General features: G+C 43.5%; 1 protein-coding gene across 1 annotated transcript; it reads right to left on the reverse strand.

Moving 5' to 3' along the window:
* Positions 1 to 439: 439 nt before the first annotated feature.
* On the reverse strand, positions 440 to 19,767 carry LOC123029005 (fatty-acid amide hydrolase 1-like). The gene is made up of 15 exons (XM_044441445.1): positions 19,500 to 19,767; positions 19,047 to 19,160; positions 17,486 to 17,629; positions 15,269 to 15,402; positions 14,335 to 14,541; positions 13,625 to 13,665; positions 12,873 to 12,997; positions 11,681 to 11,806; positions 10,256 to 10,353; positions 9,307 to 9,406; positions 7,617 to 7,657; positions 4,569 to 4,608; positions 3,588 to 3,696; positions 1,422 to 1,567; positions 440 to 1,309 (listed from the first exon to the last, which is right to left on the reverse strand). Exons 1-15 carry the CDS (start codon positions 19,668 to 19,670, stop codon positions 1,181 to 1,183), a joined length of 1,725 nt encoding a protein of 574 aa, XP_044297380.1. The 5' UTR covers positions 19,671 to 19,767; the 3' UTR covers positions 440 to 1,180.
* Between the last annotated feature and the right edge of the window lie 298 nt (positions 19,768 to 20,065).

A 20,065-nucleotide genomic window follows, 5' to 3' on the forward strand; every position in this document is an offset into this window, starting at 1 on the left:
CATGCAGCAAAGGCAATACACATTCTTGAGACTTGGATGCAGAAATCATGCCTATCTATGATAATCTAGGACAGTCTGCATTTCTTTTATCTTATAATTTATTCTGATGCAAGATGGAGTTGTATCTGTTACAATCTACATCAGGCAGATAAGTGTATGTTACTGGGTGCATCTGTTGAGTATTGTAATTTACATACATAGTAACTGGATAGGTTTCTATTTTCCGCTGTATAACCAAAGAATGTTATAACAAAATACTTTTCTTCGTGGGGTAGAGACACTCATTGCTTTCCAGGAACACTCTGACAGTTTCCTCTCTCTCCTGAAATCGCTGGTGTGTGTGCTTTATTAAACCTACTTACCTGGGTAAACCTAAATGCAGAGAGAAGTTCCTTTCTTCTAACCCTGCAATAATGAAACTACACAGAGGAAGAATCCATCAGATGAAAGCACTCACCAAGGTTTATTGTATTATACAACCTTTATATGGATCTTTTCCAGTACAGATTCAGGGCTGAAATAATCTAGGTCACCATGATGGTCAACACAAGTTATAAAACCTTGATAAGGCTCAATTCAAAGTGCTATTTTTTTCCTTTTTAAGGCCTCACATGCTTTGGGTTCATGTTAGAAGGAGAATGACATACACCTTTGTGACCCTGCTGATATGTGAAGGTCATTAATTCCTACCCTACCAGCTGCCCTACCATTCAGACCTGTAAGGTTGGGTGGTAGAAATAAGGCCATCCCAGTGATAGATGCAGACAGAACTTTCTTAGTGGTGGCTCCAGCCCTCTGTAATTCCCTTTCAAGAGATATACAACTGCATCTGCTGTTTTCAAGCGGGCTTAAAAAGATGCTTTTCTTTACATTTCAATTGAACTTTTTAATTATATATGCCACGTTTGAGTTTTGGATGTAGCTTGTTCTAACTGGTTCACTTATACTTGTTTATGGATTTATGGCCTTCATGGACTGACATTGAACTGCATGTTTTGCATTGTAAGCCACCTTAGGAAGCCTGCATGCTTGAAAGGTGGCTAAGAAATGCAACAAAGACAAGCCACGAGCAGACACAAAAGCACTTTCTTTACTTAGTCAGAGCAGGGGTCAGTGATGATTATGACCCGGACATGCGGAGGCAGCTTTCTCCCATCATCCTGCTTCTTCAGGGTCATATTCAGGGTAGGCTTGTTTTCTGCATGGTCAGCTTCTCCACTTCCTTCATGAAGCGGAGGCACAGCTCATCCTGCCATGGCAAAGCCACACACTGGACAGCGACAGGGAGTCCCACGGCCTCTTTTACCACCTGCCAAGATGGAATACGGAAAGGCATTACGTGCGGAAAGATGGAATACGGAAAGGAATACGTGCCAAAGGTTCTTGGCAACCACCCCAGAGCAGCTCCTGTCAAGCCATACCTTCTCAAAGACTTTGTCCCACATGTCATTGTAGTGCCCTCTGAGACTCTTCAGCTCCTCCTCATCCTCCCTTGTCACAGTGGTGACGGGTACCACTCCCGCAGGGCAATCCAAGTAATTATACAAGAGAGTGTAAGCAGATCCCACTGTAAAGAAAAGAAGACAAAGGCTTCAGCTAAATTGGCTGGTTCGTGCTTTTCGGCAACTGATGCAACAACTAATGACTTAAATAATGCTTGGGGTAGTTAGAGCCAGTGTGATATAGTGGTTAAGGACATGGGACTGGGACTCAGGAGGTCTGGATTGCAGTCCCCGCTCGGCCATGGAGCCAACTGGGTGACTTTGGGCCAGTCACAGACTCTCAGCCTGTGACTTCACAGGGCTGTTGTCACGAGGATAAGACTGAGAGGAAGAAGAGACGAAATATGGAAGCAGCCTGGAGTTCCTTGGAAGGAAAAAAGATGGGGTAGAAATAGAATAAATAAATAAATATCCCTAATCCTGCAAGCTATCCATACAAATCTTCTGGTTTTTCAATGAGAAAACTGACATCCCTGGAACAACTAAATGAGGGGCACATCAGACACGGAAGTCCCCATGCCAGTGGCCATCTGAAAGACACAATGACACATTTGCCTTTGTAGTTTGGTGTTATGACCACTATCTAGAAGAAATGTTCGGCAGCATTTAAAGCAAACCTGTCTGCTCAGCCACTCCAGCTCACAAGTACATTTGTTCTCACAGAAGGGTTATAGACATGCTATGTTGTCAATGCTAAGCTGGAAATATTTTCCTCCCCTCTTCCAGCAGAATTCCTTCTGTTGACAACGCAGTCTAAAGCTGCTGGTTCATGGCATTCCAGAGGGATCATTTCTGCCTCCCACACTATTCAACAAACACATAGAACAGCTGGAGGGGGGCATTTTCACAATATAATGGCAACATTCAGTTTTTTTTCTCCTTTCTTCTAACATTAGTTGACAGCTTGCACTGGAACCTGGAAGCCATGATAGGCTAGATGAAAGCCAACAAACTGAGATTTAATCCAGGTAAGATTCAGAACAGGAGTTGAACCTGCTTTGAATCAAGTAGTAGTACTCCCCTTAATATGATTGCTCCTGAACTCGGTATTGCACTTGGATGCTTCAGTAGCAGCAGGAGCCAGGAGTACTTTTGCGCAAATTCCACAGGTTCAGCAACTGCATCTGCTTCCTCAGAAGGTCAGGAACCTACATCCATCTGGTTCCTGGACACCATGACATACCTCTTAGACAAATCTAGATTTGTTGCTGCGATGTGCTCTTTGTGGGGCTGACTTCGAAGGCATCAGATGCTTCAGTTAGAATGCTCACATTCTGGCATTTGCCAACACTTGCACTGTTCCCAAGCATAATTCAAAATCTTAGTAATGACCTTTACAACCCTGAACAGCTTGGGTCTAAGAGATTTTAAGGCTGGGACCAAGATCTGTGGAGGCCCAGGTGATGGGAACAAGGGAAAAGGCCTTCTCAGTGTTTGCACCCAAATTATAGAGCAGTCATTTCCATCAGGCTCGTTTGCCCCGCTTTCTTGCCATATTTCACTGCATATATTAATATGCTGGCAGGTTTTTCTTTTCCTGAGTAGACAGGATCCCTTTGCTATGTAGTTATTTTTATGGAATGCTATCATATTTTGCAATTGGTTGTAACTGCTGTCAGCCTCCCTGAGATATGTGTCAGAATCAGAAATGCAGGATACAAATCCTGATACACACAAATCAGCTAAATGGAGCATCTACTGAGCAAAACCCAGTGTGGCTGGCCTGCGTCTGACATGGAATGGAATTAATTCAGGAGTGCCCATATTATACATTATACCAGCGCACGGTACTAACAGCAATCCGGCACTTAAACTATTTTCGAGCACTCATGAGGGAAGCCATCGCTCTGCAACTGCATGCTTTCATTTATACTGTAAGAGGCACTCAGCAGCTCCGTTATGCAAGAATAACACACCCACCGGCCGGAGCATTGTGCTAATAATAATGTTCCAGAGAACACCACAGCTGGGCCATGTTTTGACTCAGAGTGTCAGGACACAGGACAATCTGCAGGGTATGTGGAAGCACTTTAATGGACATCAGTGACATGAAGCAACTTGATTTTCAATGTAATGTTCAAGTACCTGAATATTTCTCAGGATATCCAATATTAAAAGCTGGACCTAGTACAGGACAAAGTAATACATCTAGGTCTAATCTTCTCCATTCATCAATGAATTCCTGGAAATATTCCTATGGAGTAAAGAAAAGGAAAGGAGAGGCAGATTTCAGGAAGAGAAACTGAATGGAACTGCTGGCAAGCAGAGAGATAATTGAACAGCAAATGTGTCCTTCATTTGGAAATGAGATGGAGCCACAAGTCTATCTGGTCAGTAAATTAAACCAATGCAAAATGGCACCCCCTCCAATTCAGCAGAAACTTTGAATAAAATAGATGCTCTCTATTCTTATGTCAGTTTTCTTTTATGCCCTTCATTTCATTTAACAGTGCACAAGCTACACAGAATAAGGAATTCAATTTGTGCAGTCATTGTTAATGGAAATTTCCCCCTCCCTTTTCTAACCCCCCCCCACTCCATGATGTAAGTTTGAGGAAGAAATGGGGGAGGTTTCACTCTTCCCTCCTTGGGGTGTCATGGTCTTGATTCAAATCAGGGCCATGTGCACTTACATGAGAATAAAACATTAGGAAAGCTTCGGCTCACTACTATACAATAATATAATGTATAGTTGAGCTCTTTGTGTGTGTGTCTCAAGAAGTTGGTTTCTTGAGATGCTATGCTACTTCTGCTTGCTCTTTACTTTACATTACAGTGTAAGAGTTTTCCGGTGACCAATATCTCTTCAGAGCTTTGCTTTGGTGGTGTGTTCAGGTGGGCCAATTAATGCATGGGGAGGTCTTTTGCATTAGAGGCACTCCTGTGCCATGCAGAAAGTTCAAGGAGAAGCAGGGGGTTGATCGAGCCTCAGACATCTCCTCCTTGTCCCTTTCACCAACTAATTCTTTAACTGAAGAAATCTCACACTGTCAACTGGCTAATTTAGTGATATGAGGGAGGGAGGGAGGGAGGGAGGGAGGGAGAGGGGGCAGACAGATGTTTTACCGTAATGTCTGCATGAAGTTTCCAAAGCTCTTTCACAGACCTAAAATTTCAAAGAGAAAAAGGTGGGAGGGATGAGTGGTGCATGGATTTGCATATTCCACACCAGCCTTCAGCAACCTGGCGCTTTAGGGCTGTGCTGGACTGCTACTCTTATTACAGAATTGGTTGGTATCCTGGAAAGCAAGCATTGTGGAGGTGATGGATATGAGGACAGAGGCAGCATCTGTGGGGAAGAATCAGTGAGTGGAAGGGATGAGTACTCAACTCTTCCCTTACACATAAATCCAATCCTGAACCCATCACCAATCAGGTTGTTTCCCCACTTTGCCTGGGGTTCATTTCCATGTTAAAGTTTTGGCAAGGAAATAATCAAAAACAGCCAAGCAAGTAAGGTTAAGCATTCCCCACCCCCACCCCCCACCCCCTTCACTCAAGTTCTTCCTTGCATGTGCCATTCACATCTGCCTGACAAAATAAAAATGGAATTGAGAATTGAGCTTTCCCTTATTGAATCTTAGTTCTGCCCTTCGAATACCATTAATTAGGGGTATTTAGAAAAAAGTTTTTTTTCAAATTCCAAAAGTAACAAGGTTCAAAACATACATGGCCAGCAGCTTACATTTGTTTGCTTTTAGTACAGTATCTGAAGGCATCTTCAAAACTCTAAGAATATGGAGCTTTCTTTAAAGCAAGTTTCCAGCCCTCATCATTGCAGAGAACAATTAAACACATGTATAGAAAATGCTTCGCATAGACGTAAGTCCAGAGAAGTGTATCAGATGCGGCTTTCACATTAACTACTGCTTCCAAGCATTGTTTCACCCAAATCACAATGAATTTGTGAACAAATGCCTATGTTGAAACATGATCAGGCACACCAGGGATCCTTAGCTCCCTGCCCCACGCCCCCAGTATTCCTCCAGACAGTACCTCAGGCGACACTGAGGAAAGAATCACAGCTCCTCTTTCTGATTGCTGTGAACCTGAGCTGACTTGGGCCACCCACATCTGTCTCTTAAATTCTCTCCCTTCCCCAAGATAGCACTGGTCTGCTGCAGAGCCAGCTTTTACTGCCCCCTTAAGGTACAGGTACAAGCTGCCCCTCTGGAGTGCTCCAAGGCACCACAGAGGCACTGCCCATGCCTGCCCACGTTGTTTAAAATTAGTCTTCTTTTCTGACCTGTTGCCACTGTGCAAACAGGGCTTGGCTGGGACAATGTGCAAGTGGGGTGCATGATGCACGGGGGCAGACCCTCTGGACACTGCCCCCCTCCCCCGGTGGCTGGAACGCCATGCCACACAGCCTTGCCTTCCGTGCCTGACAAGGGAAATGACGCTGAACTGTCAAGCTCCATTTCCTCCAAAGATGGGGTGAGGGGCACTTTCATACGCTCCTGAGCCCCCAGGGGGTTCGGAGAAATGGCAACGGTTGTTCTCCCCAGGGAAGAAAGCGGAAGGAAAGGGCTCTTGCTGGGAATGGGGTGCTCTTGTGGTTAGAGTCCTGGACTGTAGACTGGTAGATCTGGGTTGCGGTCCCCACTGAGCCATGAAGCTCACAGTGGGCCAATCACTCAGGCTCAGCCTAACCTACCTCACAGGGATGTAGTTATGAGGGTAAGAATGTTGTGGTGTAAGCTGCCACAAGAGGAAAAACTGCGGGATGGAAATGCAATGTAATGCAATGGAAAAATACTGAATAATATTGTGCAAAGCAGCCCCTTCCTAGCAAAAGATTCTTGCACCTTCGCCTGGCCAGCTCATGTTCCACAAGCCAGACAATGAAAACCAGGTGGGGAGACGGGCCTCCCAGCCTTGGCTGGGCTGATGTGCAGAGGTGCCTCCTGCAGGGCAAGGATGGAAATCTCTGAACCCCCTTGCTTGCCATGGCTGGCTCTAGAAGGGAGCCACCTACTGAAAGCAAAGGATCTTTTCTCAGGTAGGAATAGACTGGAGTGGGGCTGCCAAGAGTTTTGCTGGCAACTTAGGAGGCCTCTCCTAGGCTGATTTGAGCTCCCCCTGCCCTGCCCCTTTTGGCTGGCAGGGGCGGAGCGGGGAAAGGCTCTGACACCCGCCCCAAGTGCTAGCTGGGCACGTAGGGAGGTGGCTGTCAGCAGCACTCCTATGGCGGCCACCTGGCAAAAGCAGCAAGGGGTTTTCTCCTGCACTTGCCACGTAGCTTGCTTGCTGTTGGGGCTTACCCATGGTGGGTCATGCCATCTGAGTTCAGACAATCCAACGGCCCACCCTGGGTGACACCAATGCTAGAACAGCCCGTGGGTTCTCAGAGTTTCAAAATGACCCAGCCTGAGGGACTCCGCAAGCTGTGCAGGCTGCCATGTTGTCTGAACCAGGACACTGACATATAATTCTAACCAGTTAGCTTCTTTATGTAAAGCAAGACACGTGAGCCAGTCTTGCTGCAGGCTGCTTTACAAGCAACTGCTACAAGAGTCAAGCATCCTATAAAGCAGATTAGACAGCTGAGACCAACTACTAAAAAGCAGCTAGAGCCCTCTGATTCAGGGTAGCCCTGAATCCTTCCCTTGAGCAGTATCTTTTCCAGCAAAGGGCTTGGAAGGTCATCTTATCTTGCACTACTCCCCGTTCCTCCTTCGACATCCAGCCCTGGGATCTCTAATTTGTTATGTGTTTAATTAAAACATTTATATGCCACCCAATTGTGCCACAGCACCTCTGGGCAGATCACAACACAAGATAAAACCAAAATAAAACATTCTGGCTTCACATTGCCACGGTTTCAGAGGGGCCTGCTGCAGTGTTATTCCCACCTTCAGCCTTCAGCCACTTCTTCCCCTCCTCGTTGGAATGGAACGCAAATCCCTCAGCTTCTTCTGAGCTCGGCAAGGGTGCACCGGCTTGGTGACATGTTAGGAGTCCTGCCTGCTGCAGCAGGCAGGGGTTGGGGCAGATAGCAAGACCAGGGAACAAGACCTTCCCTGCATCTCTGAGACTGGAAAGTACATCACCAGCCCCTGAATCAGCAACCCTAAGGGACGAAGCCCTCCCGCTCCCACCATTGATCCTTACTTCTCTTTCATGCTTCTCAATATATTTGACAGACGGGGACTCTGAAAAGACAAGAGAAATTCATACAATTGTTTTCCAACTCTGGTTATGAATTATTGTTTTGAATACTCCAAATGTTTTTAAGGCTTGAGAAAAGGAACTGTGCCTAGCCAGAAAAGGTCAATCAGGATTTTGTCCCCCAACACACACAATCCAGGAAGCAGAAAACCCCTTCATAGTCAATCAGGTTCAGTTGTCCCACTGCATCTGCTGTACATTCATGTGCAGCAGTCAGAGTAATTAAGAGCAATTCAAGGTCAGTGCTATTCATACATAAATACAATTATTCATGTCCCCAACCACAAAAATACTCCTGTCTCCTGTTTTAAAATGACTCATAATTTCTGCATTATATTTGGTGTTTTGTAAACCTCAGGAGATTCAGTACAGATCTATTCAGTGTGTGTCTTGTCTTTTGAATTTGACTTATTTTGTTTTTGTTAATACAACTCGAAAGTTCTTTTAGCAAGGTACAGAAAGGTACAGAGAGAGAGAATGGGACTGTACAGATAGGGGAATGTGAATAGAAGACATTTAAGGCAAAAGGGATTAAGTACTTGTTGTATGTACAGTGGAACATGTTGCAAGAGAGCTTACATGTTTTCAAGTGCATTCCTGGAACCATAAGGCCTAGTATCTTTCTTTAAAAGTGGCAGGGAAAAGCACAAAAGATTACCAGAATCTGTATATACAAAATCACATGTTCCCAGCCTCATACCCTACTTTAAGCTTGTACCATGGGTTGATGACTTGCTGCCAGGTTTTGAACAGAAGTATAAACCTGAAGTTGCTGCCACAGAATTGTGGAAAACAAACTCTTTTTTAAAAGTATGATTAGAAAAGGAATGTGCAAAATTTCAAGGGAAACTCTTTCTTTCCCCAATCAAAAATATTTTTCAAAGGTTCTATTATACATTCTGCACTACATATATTCTGAATCCCATTATACATATGGGATTCAGAAGTTGAAAACAGTTTAGCCTTCCACAGGTCTCCCATCATGGTGATTAATTTGCATTGCCAGGACTTTCTGCGAATTCCCAGGTAATTGCAAACAACATTTCCTTTTTTCTACTCCCCTGAAGTTGGTAGACATACCCACTGTAACTCCTTTCCTGCCTCCTGATATTGCTCTGAATCTACTCCTCACATGGTCAGCCTTGTACTATTGAAACTCAAGTTTGCCACTGCCCTTACTTTCTTCCTGCTTTCTATCTGACAAATCCTAATCCCAACCTCTGTGGTTTCTACTCCATCATCACTATTAGAGACCTCAGAGGGGGTGGGACCTGCTGGGCTACTGCTAATGATACCAAAGTACCCATTCTTCTCCCCCTTTAAATATTACAGGTGAAATAAAGGTGCATTGTTTCCACTTGCCAGCTTTAACTAAAAATTTGATGACTGCATCTAACACAGTGCACCATCTACTTTGTGCCTGTCATGCTTCTGCCAAAGATCCTAGTATTTCCATGTTTTATGTGCAGTCTACGTATACAGAAATGTGTTTACATGCACATGTGAGAGAACACACATGGTTTGAGAATGACAAGAATTTCCTTCTCAAAATATATGAAGGAAATTCTGGCCAGAATCACCATTGGCTACTTTCTACAGAAAACCAGGAAGGGTAGCAAGAGACAGGCCTTACTATTAGACTGAAGGTCCAGGCGATGAGGCTTCGTAGTAAAACAGGTGTTTTTAAAATGGACAGAATATCCCTTCCATTGGCACCTTCAGGTTCCCCTTCCCTGAAAGGCAAGCCCATGAACACATTATGTCATCTTCACTGTGAATTCTCCCAGTCTTTAGTCCTCCATCGCTAGGCTTCTGCCATCACTCCTCTCATTCAGAAATGTCTGTTTCCTACAACCATCCAACTTTGCTTCTCATGGAAAATGTAGTGGTTAGGACTCCTCTGAAAAAGCTTCGCCTAAAGCTACCAGCACCAGAATGAAAGGGACACAACAGCTGCCCTTAGCAGAAAGATACTGCAAGGAAGCAAAGACTGGACAGCATTTGGAAAAGCTGCAGTCTAAGCCATACGAAAAGAATCCAGCTGAATCAGACCAAAAGCCTTCTGCACAACCATCCCATTTGCAGTGGTGACCTGCCAGCTGCTTCTGGGAAATCTCCAAAAAGGACATGATCCAGAGATACAGTGGATCAATGGCCTCTGTCCTAGCCACCTATTTGCCTGCCCCAAACATGCCCATTTCCTCCTCCCATGGGGATACCAGCCTTGGAAGAAGGAGCTGCTGAGAAACATTCCATGGCATCTGGGCTAGCAGGGATCCTTGTGTCAGGTCTCCATCTCTGAGGCTGTGGCTCTGTCCCCGGCCTCAGAGGAGAGCTGCAGTTTTCTATGGCCCCTCAGATACTGCCAGGGCATTGTTGCTTTGCTATCTTGAGAGCTTGCGAGTTTATGCCGTCTGGCCATGGTCATTCAGTATCAGAAACTCGCAGATGACTCTTTCCCCACTGACAGTGATGGAAAACAAACAGTAAAGGTATGTTTAAGACATGCTTGATTGTTACACGCTATACTCATCTCTTTCTTTCACATACAAATGCTAGAGTTTAGATAACAGAATACTTACAGGAGTTCTAAAAAGGTGGCACCTCCATCACCAAAAAACCCACTCACAGAAATATGACTAGTAAAATATTCTAAGTTAATGGGCTCAAAGGGGACAAGCTAAAAAGGAAACCAAGAAAATGAGATGAGAATTAGTACCAGTATAAAGCAAGTTGAAGATAAAATACACCTTGCAAGAGGCTACTCATTATTCATCCAAAGCATTTTGCATGGAAAGATGGGGTGTGTGGAGAGCTGTGGCAGCTTGTGACATTCTGGATCTAAGCCATACTAGCACTGTGCAGGCTGTAGCATTTTGGAGACACAGAATTGGAAGAGTCCAAATTTCCCCACACATCCTCTGGCAGCAGGAACAAGAATGTAAGACATCCACTCCCTCTTAAATGTAGTATTTATACAGGCTGAAGTACTGGATTGCCACCAGAATATTTTTGCCTGCATATGAATCCTTTCCTGGCTATCTGTCCATGTTCCAACATGGAGCAAAGAGGACTTCTCTGAAAAAAAGAGAAGCTTTTTTTAGCTCTATCTTGCCTAAAGCTACCAACACCAGAATGAAAGGGACACAACAGCTGTCCTTAGCAGAAAGATAAGATATATGCAAATAATATTAGAAAGCATCTCCAGATACAGTAGCATTTCCTTCAGACTACTGGAAAATGTCCAAACGTCCACACATTTCTCCACTGAATGAAAGCTTTTGAAGACCAGAAGTAAAATCATACTGAAAATCATTGTAGTTACCACAATGGCAGAAGCTGCGGTAAGCCTATGGATATTTTTCAGAGCATCTACCACAAGGTGGCAGAGTAGCAGCAGTCCTATGTAATCATTGCATTTACCTGGTGGAAATGCAGTGCCTGGAAATTGGATCAAGCTATGTGTGATGCTGAATGCCTCTTGGAACCACATTAACATGGGCATTTCCCCCTTAACAGCAGGAAGCAGGACAATTTTCATCTGTACTGCACAGCACAGGTCATCTTGATCTTTTAAAGCTAAGATGCTTAGCTAAATGTTCCAGCAAACAGAAAATTCACTGAGGGAAAGCTTTCTTTCTTGAAAAAAAAAAGGGGGGGTTAGTAGGCCAACTTATGTATATAGCAAAAGTTAATAAGCCAAGCATCATTATGCAGACATTATTGATGCATAGCTTCAAAAAGGATTAAACCTTAAATTAGCTTTATTTTCAGAGAACTAAAAACCATTTTTATACTGATCTTGGGAGGAAAAATCCATCCAGAACCAAGGCCTTTCAGATGCTTCCTTGCCTGAGCACTTTTGTCTAGGGTAACAAAACCACTTCAAGAGCACCTAATGCTAGCTTTCTGTTGATGCAAGGTGAAGAGAGCTATCCCATCTTTCCACTTGCAGGATAACAATGGAATCCATGTGCTGGTGGTAGAATGTGATGGCGGATACCTACTGTGTGACCAGCTTTTTCTAGAAGCTGCTTGGTTTCCCTTACAGCTCTTTTCATGGAAGGGCTTACTAAAATGTAAGAACTGGCTTCATAGTATCCAATCCGGAGTGGACGGAAATCAGAGTACACCTGGAAAATAAGCAAAGGGAAGTGAACAACTTCCAAAAGCAATGATCAGTGCATGCAACCATCATGCCAGATTCTTTTAAAGGCCAAATTACTAGATCAGTCTTCCCCAACATGGTGTCCTGCCAGATGTCTTAGATCGAAACTCCCATCAGCTGTGACTACTGACCATATCAGCCTGGGCAGGAGGGCACCAAAATAGAGGCAGCTGCACTAGATCAACCATGTAAGTGCCCACTTCTTTGGCTATCAAGCTTTTCTGCTGGAATGGCTGAGTAGTGCAAATGCCATATTGCCAGTGAAATTCCAGATACACCGACATTGCAGGGCTTACATCAGCTTCGTAAAGCTCCTCAGCCCTAAGGCTGGCATCCCAAGAACCCTAGGTAAAACTTTTCAACCCTATCTGAAAAGAAAAGCAATTGTTTCCAACAATTTCCCTGGGGAAAGAATTGTAACAGACAGAAAAGCCCTCTCTCCAGACACCACCAGACTCACTTCAGAAGATAGTGGGACCCAAAGCAGAGTCTTAGAGACTGATCTTAACACCTAGGCAGCTTCATGCAGGAAAAAGTAGTCCTTCAAGTGCCCTGCTATCAGGGCATTTAAGGCTTTATATGCCAAAATCTGCAGTTAGAATTGGATCAGAAACTATTCCATATGCATCCAGAGAGCCTTTCTGGCTAAAGGGGCATGAGATAAACAAACAAACCAGCATAATCAGAGAGATCCCTCACGGCAGAAGATCCTTTTAACAGGTAAATACACAAACACAATGGGAGATATATGTGCTATTCACACGGATGTTTTCAATAACTGTGTCTTTGAAAGCAAAATATCTGGAAGTGGCAAATTAGGCCTCCACTTCTATGTTTTTATCCCCACCTGCAGCAACTAATTGCAACTTGGGGCAGAGCTGAAGGGTACTCATCTGTACTCTAGGTTTTTGTATACAGGAATGTGTTCAGCCACTGCGAGGAAAACGGAGAGCTTTTGTTAAGAGCTCCCCTCTTTTACCATGTTTCTCGGTGTCAGAGAAAGGGGGTGCTGATTCCTTCAAAGCTCTCACCTGCTCATTGAAAGGAAGAGGGGGCACTGTTGGATCCAGCCGAAACATTTCATCACACAAGAGGGCCCTTAGGCAAAGAGCTAGGCTTTCAACATCCCTTGCCATGGGTCCTATGCCTGCAGCAACTGAACCAAGGAAGAAGAGAATTGTAGTCTTGAGATGATCTATCCAGCTTGGGAAACACAGATGGGAACAAAATGCTCCATTTACCACAGAATACAAGTCACACTACGTTCAAGAAGAAGCAAGTCATGTATCTCTTTCTTACACACATGCGCACACACATCCAACCACAATGACTGATTTTCCTGCCTTAACTTCTTTGCACTGTCTTCCCAGTTCAAACTACTGATTCAAAATAATCACAACTAAAACTTTTAATTAAATGAGGAATCTGAAAACAATTAAGCACTGCTGCAAAATGGAAAATGGGGGAAGCTGACATTTCATTTCAAGAATAAATGGACCACATGTAGTCATGAGCTTACAGAGAACTTTCCAGGATTTCTTTGTTAGAATTCCTACATCAACTAATAACACAAAATTGCTTTGATTTTTAAAACCGTTTCAATCTCCATTTTAACGCAACGTTTTAACACAACACCAACATGATCAGAAAACAATACAAATATTATGCCATTAGAACTCATTGCACACTCTTTAAACGATGCAGAGGGATCCCAGGGGTGAAACTCCACATTATTCACCATCTTGGCAACCTTCTTCATCCAGACAAGTTAAAAATCACCTACCTGCTTTCTGCCCACGGATGCATGGTACAACTCCTTTTTTACTATGAAAAGATCCCCAAAAGAAGAGAAGTGTTAGCAAAGCTATCCAGGATCCCAGTTCTCAACCTCAATGCCTTGCTCGTGTTTGAAATAAGAACCTATTTGCAGGCCCTAGTAGGCATGCTTTTCCAAGTGCCTTTGAGGATCCCCTGAAAGGAAAGGTTACCCTACTGCTTAAATCAGCCTTCCTCAGCTTGGTACTCCCCAGAGGTGCTTGAGCAGAAATCCCAGCATCCCTGACTACTGGCCATGCTGGCTGGGATTCATGGGATCACCAGGTTTAAATGAATGTAAGAAGCTTGCAACCAAGAAAGAAAAGGCACGCAGAGAAAAGGCGGGACTAACTGAACAGTTCTATCCACATCACCTCTGTAGTATATCCCGCTGAGCTCAATGGGGGCATAAGTGGGCATAGGACTACTGCCTCTCAGATGCAGACAGTAATTAAGGTTCAGTGGCCCAGAATAAGGTGGACCAGGATGACTAATTTGTTTTTACTGCTTGGATTTATTACTTGCCATTACATTCTGAAAGTGACCTGCCTACATAATTACGATGAACCTGGATCTCTTGGGACCCTATGTCGGCCCCTGAGAAAGCTTTTAATCAATATTTTAAACTGTGTATGATATGTTAAGCACTATTTTAAAGGACCTGGCATTGCATTTTACCTAATTCTGTCACCTGTGGGTTTGATTCCACAAATCCCACAAAAAGCAGCTGGAATACGAATGCTGCCTCCTACATCCGTGCCAATCCCCAGAATGGATCCTCCACTTTTAATTAGAGCACCTTCTCCTCCTGAAGAACCACCTGGAGTTTTGGTGTGGTCCAAAGGATTCACTGTCTGGCCAAAGACTACATTGTTGCAGTCATAGCTGAAGAGAGAGAGGAAGAGAGAGACAATGCAGTCAACAGGGCTGGGCCCAAATCCTTTGCTGCCATTCCCTGCGAGACAGGGATCACTTGGCCATGAGCGAGTTCACACTATGCCATGTTATTTCTGCAGTCCTTTGCCCAGCTGCATGTGAACAGATGCAACGCCCCAGTTTAAGATATTTATACTGTGCCGCTTAATCACATGGACTCACATGATGGCTGACACATATAGAACAGTCACAATACAACACTGAAAGTATCAATAAACAAAAGGAGCAGCAATTGTAAACGGTTCAGAGATCTTTGGCTATGGGGCAGTACAAAGATGAAATACATAATCATTATAAATATAAGGTATTTAATCATTATAAGCACCATACTGTAAGCATCACAATGTCCAATTTTTAATGGACACATTATAGATTCACTTTTGAAGCCCTAAAGGGCTTCAGTGGAGGACCAGATTGTGGAGTTCAATTTACATATTTTGTGTTCACCATGCCTAGCAACAGCTGAAGCATTGTCCTGGACCATACTGTACATTTTCTATTCATCTCAAAACAAGTACTTTCATACATCACTCAATGAACCCATATAAAAGGTTTACATTCAGCAACAGAAAGCCTAATTCTGGCTGAGCTCGCAATGTCTGAAAATGGCTAACAAATTGATGAGGGTTTGGTAAAATTTCATCCATAGAAAATATCAGAAAATGCCACTATTTACCTCAGCAAAGACTGTGGAATGTTGGTTTTTACAAATGGAACTGCTCCTTGGTGTTTCAGGACCTGGACTACAACAGCGTCTGCTGCGGCTGGCTGGTTGAGACGCTTCAGCAGGCCCAGAGTGGAGTCATGGCCCTGGGGGAAATAAAAGAATAGAAGATTCTCCCCACAGAAACATTAGAAATCATGCCATGGCGTTCATCACATGTAACGCATATCACTCCTGCTCACAAAAAAAAAAAAAAAAAAAAAAAAAAAAAAAAGGCAAATGTCTTGGCTTGGAAAATGCTAGAAAATGGACAATTTCATCTATCAAGTTAAGTTGAAATGTGCATCAACAGTATCTGGTCTGGCCATGAGATGACCTGCAAATAGGTGAATCTCAAATGAAGTCACTGCTGAGTAGACATTTCTCAAAGGATTCTGATAGGACAACTGATCATCTGAATGATCTGACCAATCATGAGATCTCAGAAAGCACTATCTGCTGAAGAGTATTCTAAGATGGAGTAAATCAAGAAGCAGTAAATCATAGCTGAGGCCAGTGCTTCAGAAAGTCAAAAGGTCTGATCTTGACATACATGAAAGCATTCACAAGATTGATTATTGCACCAAACTATGGAAGCTACCATACTTTAAAAAAAAAAAATAAAGGTCATGTAAATTACTCTGGGACCATACTCTGGGGAGACCAGACATGAATAGAATAGAATCCAGATGCAAAAGAATAGAATAGAATAGAATAGAATAGAATAGAATAGAATAGAATAGAATCCAGGCTCAATATCCAGCATTCATTCTTGTTCCAGAAGTAGATGATGTCACTGTGCCATGCTAATCTAACTCTTTTATTGATTGTTGCAATATTAAATATTAGTTTTTATTTTACTCAAGTTCTAATTTACCCAAAGTAGAAACATTTCTGAACAGCATGTGGTTTATTTCCCATATTTTAAGAAACAGGATTATTTCAGCTACTAAATCTTTATAGCTATGTTAAGTACTGGACAATATTTTAAATTAGACCAAGCCATGCCAAAATTAGCTCAAGACATAAGACAGACATGCCTTACCCCATAAACAATAAGTGTGCAAACCATGAAGAAAGCTTTATATCCAATCACTATTTTGTCACATGAATGGCCAGCACCCGTATTCATGGTCAACACTGGTTGTACCCAAGGGGAAAATGGTGATTTGTCCTCAGCAGCACTGCTTGACTGCTGCCAGGGGCTGAGCTTACTGCAGGTATTTTCAAGCATTTGCAGGCTGAAAACAAGCGGGGGGGGGGGGGGATGAGAAGAAAAAATAACTCTTCACCCATGTGGGGACTTCATTAACAGGTGGGTCTGTTGTTATGGGTTCTGATGACACCTAGATGGTACAATTTGCATTGGCGAAGGGGGGTCCTTTCCATCTAAAAAGTGCCTCCCTGTCTTTTTAATTTTAAACCATTTCCCCCTTTCTCCTATGTGCCTCTTCTTCCTCCTTTACACTAAGGTATTATTACCTTGAAGGCAGCTCCTGTGCAATTACTTTAGGAGGAGTTATAAAATGAAAGCTGGCAACCAGCCCCCTGTATGCATGGGTTTGTGAAACTGTTTGCTAAGACTGAGATCACCAGTGTTAGAAAAAAAAAATGGTTTAACCCAGAACATCACACCAGAACATCACGTTGTGTCCTTTCATGTATTGATCTGTTGTTATAAAAAATGATTTAAGATGAATAGAGCTATGTATGTACATGATAACTGTGACTAAGTTTAATTGCTTTACAATGGAAAGCAGAAGAAATTTAATTATTGAAGACTGGAATAAGAAGTCATCTGATCATATAGCAATGGTAAGACTAACTATGTAGAAAGACAATCATCCAAAGAAAATGGTAAGTGGAAATTGTATAACATATAAGCTCTTTTAATGGGGATAATAGCAAAGATAAAATATAGGTTAAAATAGATTTAAACATTGTATGATGTTAGAAGAATCTACAACAAAATTGAATTAAGTGCAAAAAAGTGATTGTGTAGAAAGGACAGTAATTATTGACTTACAGTGATTTTTCTTAAATATTTGATATCCTAAATAACATTTGTTCAAGGACTCTTCTGTGTAACTTTTATGTGCATTCTTATTTTTTATTTTTCTTTCTTTTTCTCTCTTCTTTACAAATTTTACTGTTATTATAAAAAAATCTATTAAAAAGCACTGGTTGTACCTTGTAGTTAATGGAGTCCTTTATGCTTACTGGAACCCCATAGAGCAAACCCTTTTTCTCAGGTTTTTTCACTTGCCGAAGCTGAGATTCACTGTCTTCCAAATAATCGGTCACACAGTTGATATCTCTGGTCACTTTCAGGGTCTGAGAAAAGCAGAACAAGGCAGTTCAGTCCAGAGATGTATCTCCACTTACCAAGTAAGGCTGTACTTGAAAACTGCCTTTGCAATAGAAAAAATTAATGTGTCCCCAAAAGAGACAAGCATCAAAACCACAGAAGACCATAGTATTTTGTGACTCTCCTGCCCTCAGTTTCTTGTTTTGCCTTCTTTTATTTAAAGCCTTTTTCCTTCTCCTCTCTTATGAGAAGAAAGTAAGACATTCTCCAGTCCAGGCAGTTTTGACTCGGATACAGACTTAGTGATACTTACAGCTAGTTCACATTTCACAGCTCTAATTCAATTGGTTGTTTAAAGCAAGAATGATGGAAACAAGTGGAATGCATGTGCCACACACCCATCATTTCTGCTGCTAATCCTGCATTGCTGGGTTAATCCTGATTTGTTTAATCCAGGCTTCCCCGACTTGGTGGCCTTCAGAGGCATTTGGATCCAGTAGGAATCCAATTGACTGAGAATTCTGAGTGTTACAGTCCAAATATGCTTGGAAGGCATAAGGTTGAGGAAGGCTGGTTTAATCCAAAAGAACCCCCCCCCCCCAAGATTTCTGGGTTCACAGATCACAAAACAGCCCAGTCAATTGTTGATAAAAACCAGAAATAGTGCTGTTTAATCCTGAGAGGGTTGAATGAATCAGGAATTGCCACCTAACTCAACTCCCACTAGCTCCATATATAGGACTTGACAGAGTCCCATATACTCCACCTATAGCTGAAATTGTGCTGATATCTAATTGCCAGACATCAGAATGCTTGAGGTTTGTGTGATCCTGAACATCCGCAGCTAGAAGTTTCCTGTGGGCGCATACATTACTCAAGAGGCCAGCACAGGGGACTAAAAGAAATTATCTCTTTCAGCTTAGTTTGTTTTCCCTCTATGGAGCTATAGCGCTAAGCACAGCCTGAATTCCCACTATTCCCACAGGCAACAAAAAGGAACTGAAAATGATGCATCTTGTTCTTCCTGAAAGAGGCAGCAATCTTGAGCTCACTCATTTAATAATAAAACTCTAATTAAAGAAGCATATTCTTCAAACCAATACATTGAAGCAGGTGTTCTAAGAGTTGCCCTTGAGAAGCAGACCAGAGTTCAGACAGAAGGCTTAGTCTGTGACCCTGTACAGACTTACCTGGAAGTAATTCTCACTGAACTCAGTGGGACTTATTTTTGACTAGGCATTAAGCAACAGATATGCAGATGTGTGTTATCTGTGTGCCAGTGTTGCTGCTCCAAAGATATGACTGTTCTGATTCTAACCCTAAAGCTCCTACAGTACCAGGGAATATACTCATAGTTAGCAGACAACAATACCTTCCAAACCTCATAGCCCTTTTCCACATCCATTTCACTTCAGCTTTGCTGGTTCAGAAGCCACAACTCACCTTGTCCATGTAAGTGTAGAAGACACTTTCAGGTGACAATGAGCCATCCCTGAGTTTCCCACAGAGTTCAGGGAGAGCCAAGGACAAAATCGGTGATGGCTGATGACCTGGATTCTAGGGAGAAACAAACACATAATTTTACTGCTGTTTATTTCATCTGCATGCTTAGGACCGTCAGGGGGAACTGTACAAGAAGAAAGACCGTCGGCAGGTATAGCTTCTCCCTTCACGACACCACTGTGAAGGGGGAAAGAGAGCTGAGCAAAACTGGAAACTCGTACAGGTTCGTACACGCCGAATCCACGGGAGCTGGTGGTTCTGCCGCGTTAGCCTCAAGCAACGCAAGTCAGTTAGTTCCTACTGAACTGGTGATGCGAGTTTCTTCATCTTGAGATGCACTTCTTGCTGCTGCGCGACGCCGTGGGAGGAAAAGCCTCCGCGCTCTCCACCTACCTGCTCCTTGAACTTGCCGACAAGGTCGCCCATCTGCTCGAGCGCACGCTCCCGCCGCCGCTTCGCCGCCTCGATCGTCCTCAGAAGCCTTCTCCTGCGCCTCCATTTCAGGAGGAGGACCGTCGCTACCGAGCAGCACAGGAGCGCGGAGATCAGGCCGGCGGGGTTCATCCCCTCGGTGCTCAGGCGGGCGAGAGACCAGCAGCTCGCTCAAATGACGCGGCTCTCCTTTCCAGCAGCCAGCGCACTCTGCACCGCCCGGCGCCGCCTGTGCGAGGACGCAACGCTCGAGCGGACCTCCGCGAAAGCCGGCTTGGAGTTCTAGGAACGGTGCGCTGCCTCTTTCGCAAAGCACGCCATGTCCGACGTTCAGCTTAATCCATTCCTCTCCATACTTTTGGAGTCCACGCCAGCTTTTCGAGATATACTGATCTCGTTGAGAAACTGTTTCTACTTGTGACTAAGCATGGCTTGTTGTTAATTGATTCGCCCTCTTTGCACTTTGGAGCTAGTCTGAACTTTTAGACTGTGATCTTGAATGCACCGCTGCTGGAAGACTGAGGTTA

This window comes from Varanus komodoensis, unplaced genomic scaffold (assembly GCF_004798865.1).
Source record: "Varanus komodoensis strain SLA01 unplaced genomic scaffold, ASM479886v1 scaffold1, whole genome shotgun sequence".
Classification (NCBI taxonomy): Eukaryota; Metazoa; Chordata; class Lepidosauria; order Squamata; family Varanidae; genus Varanus; species Varanus komodoensis.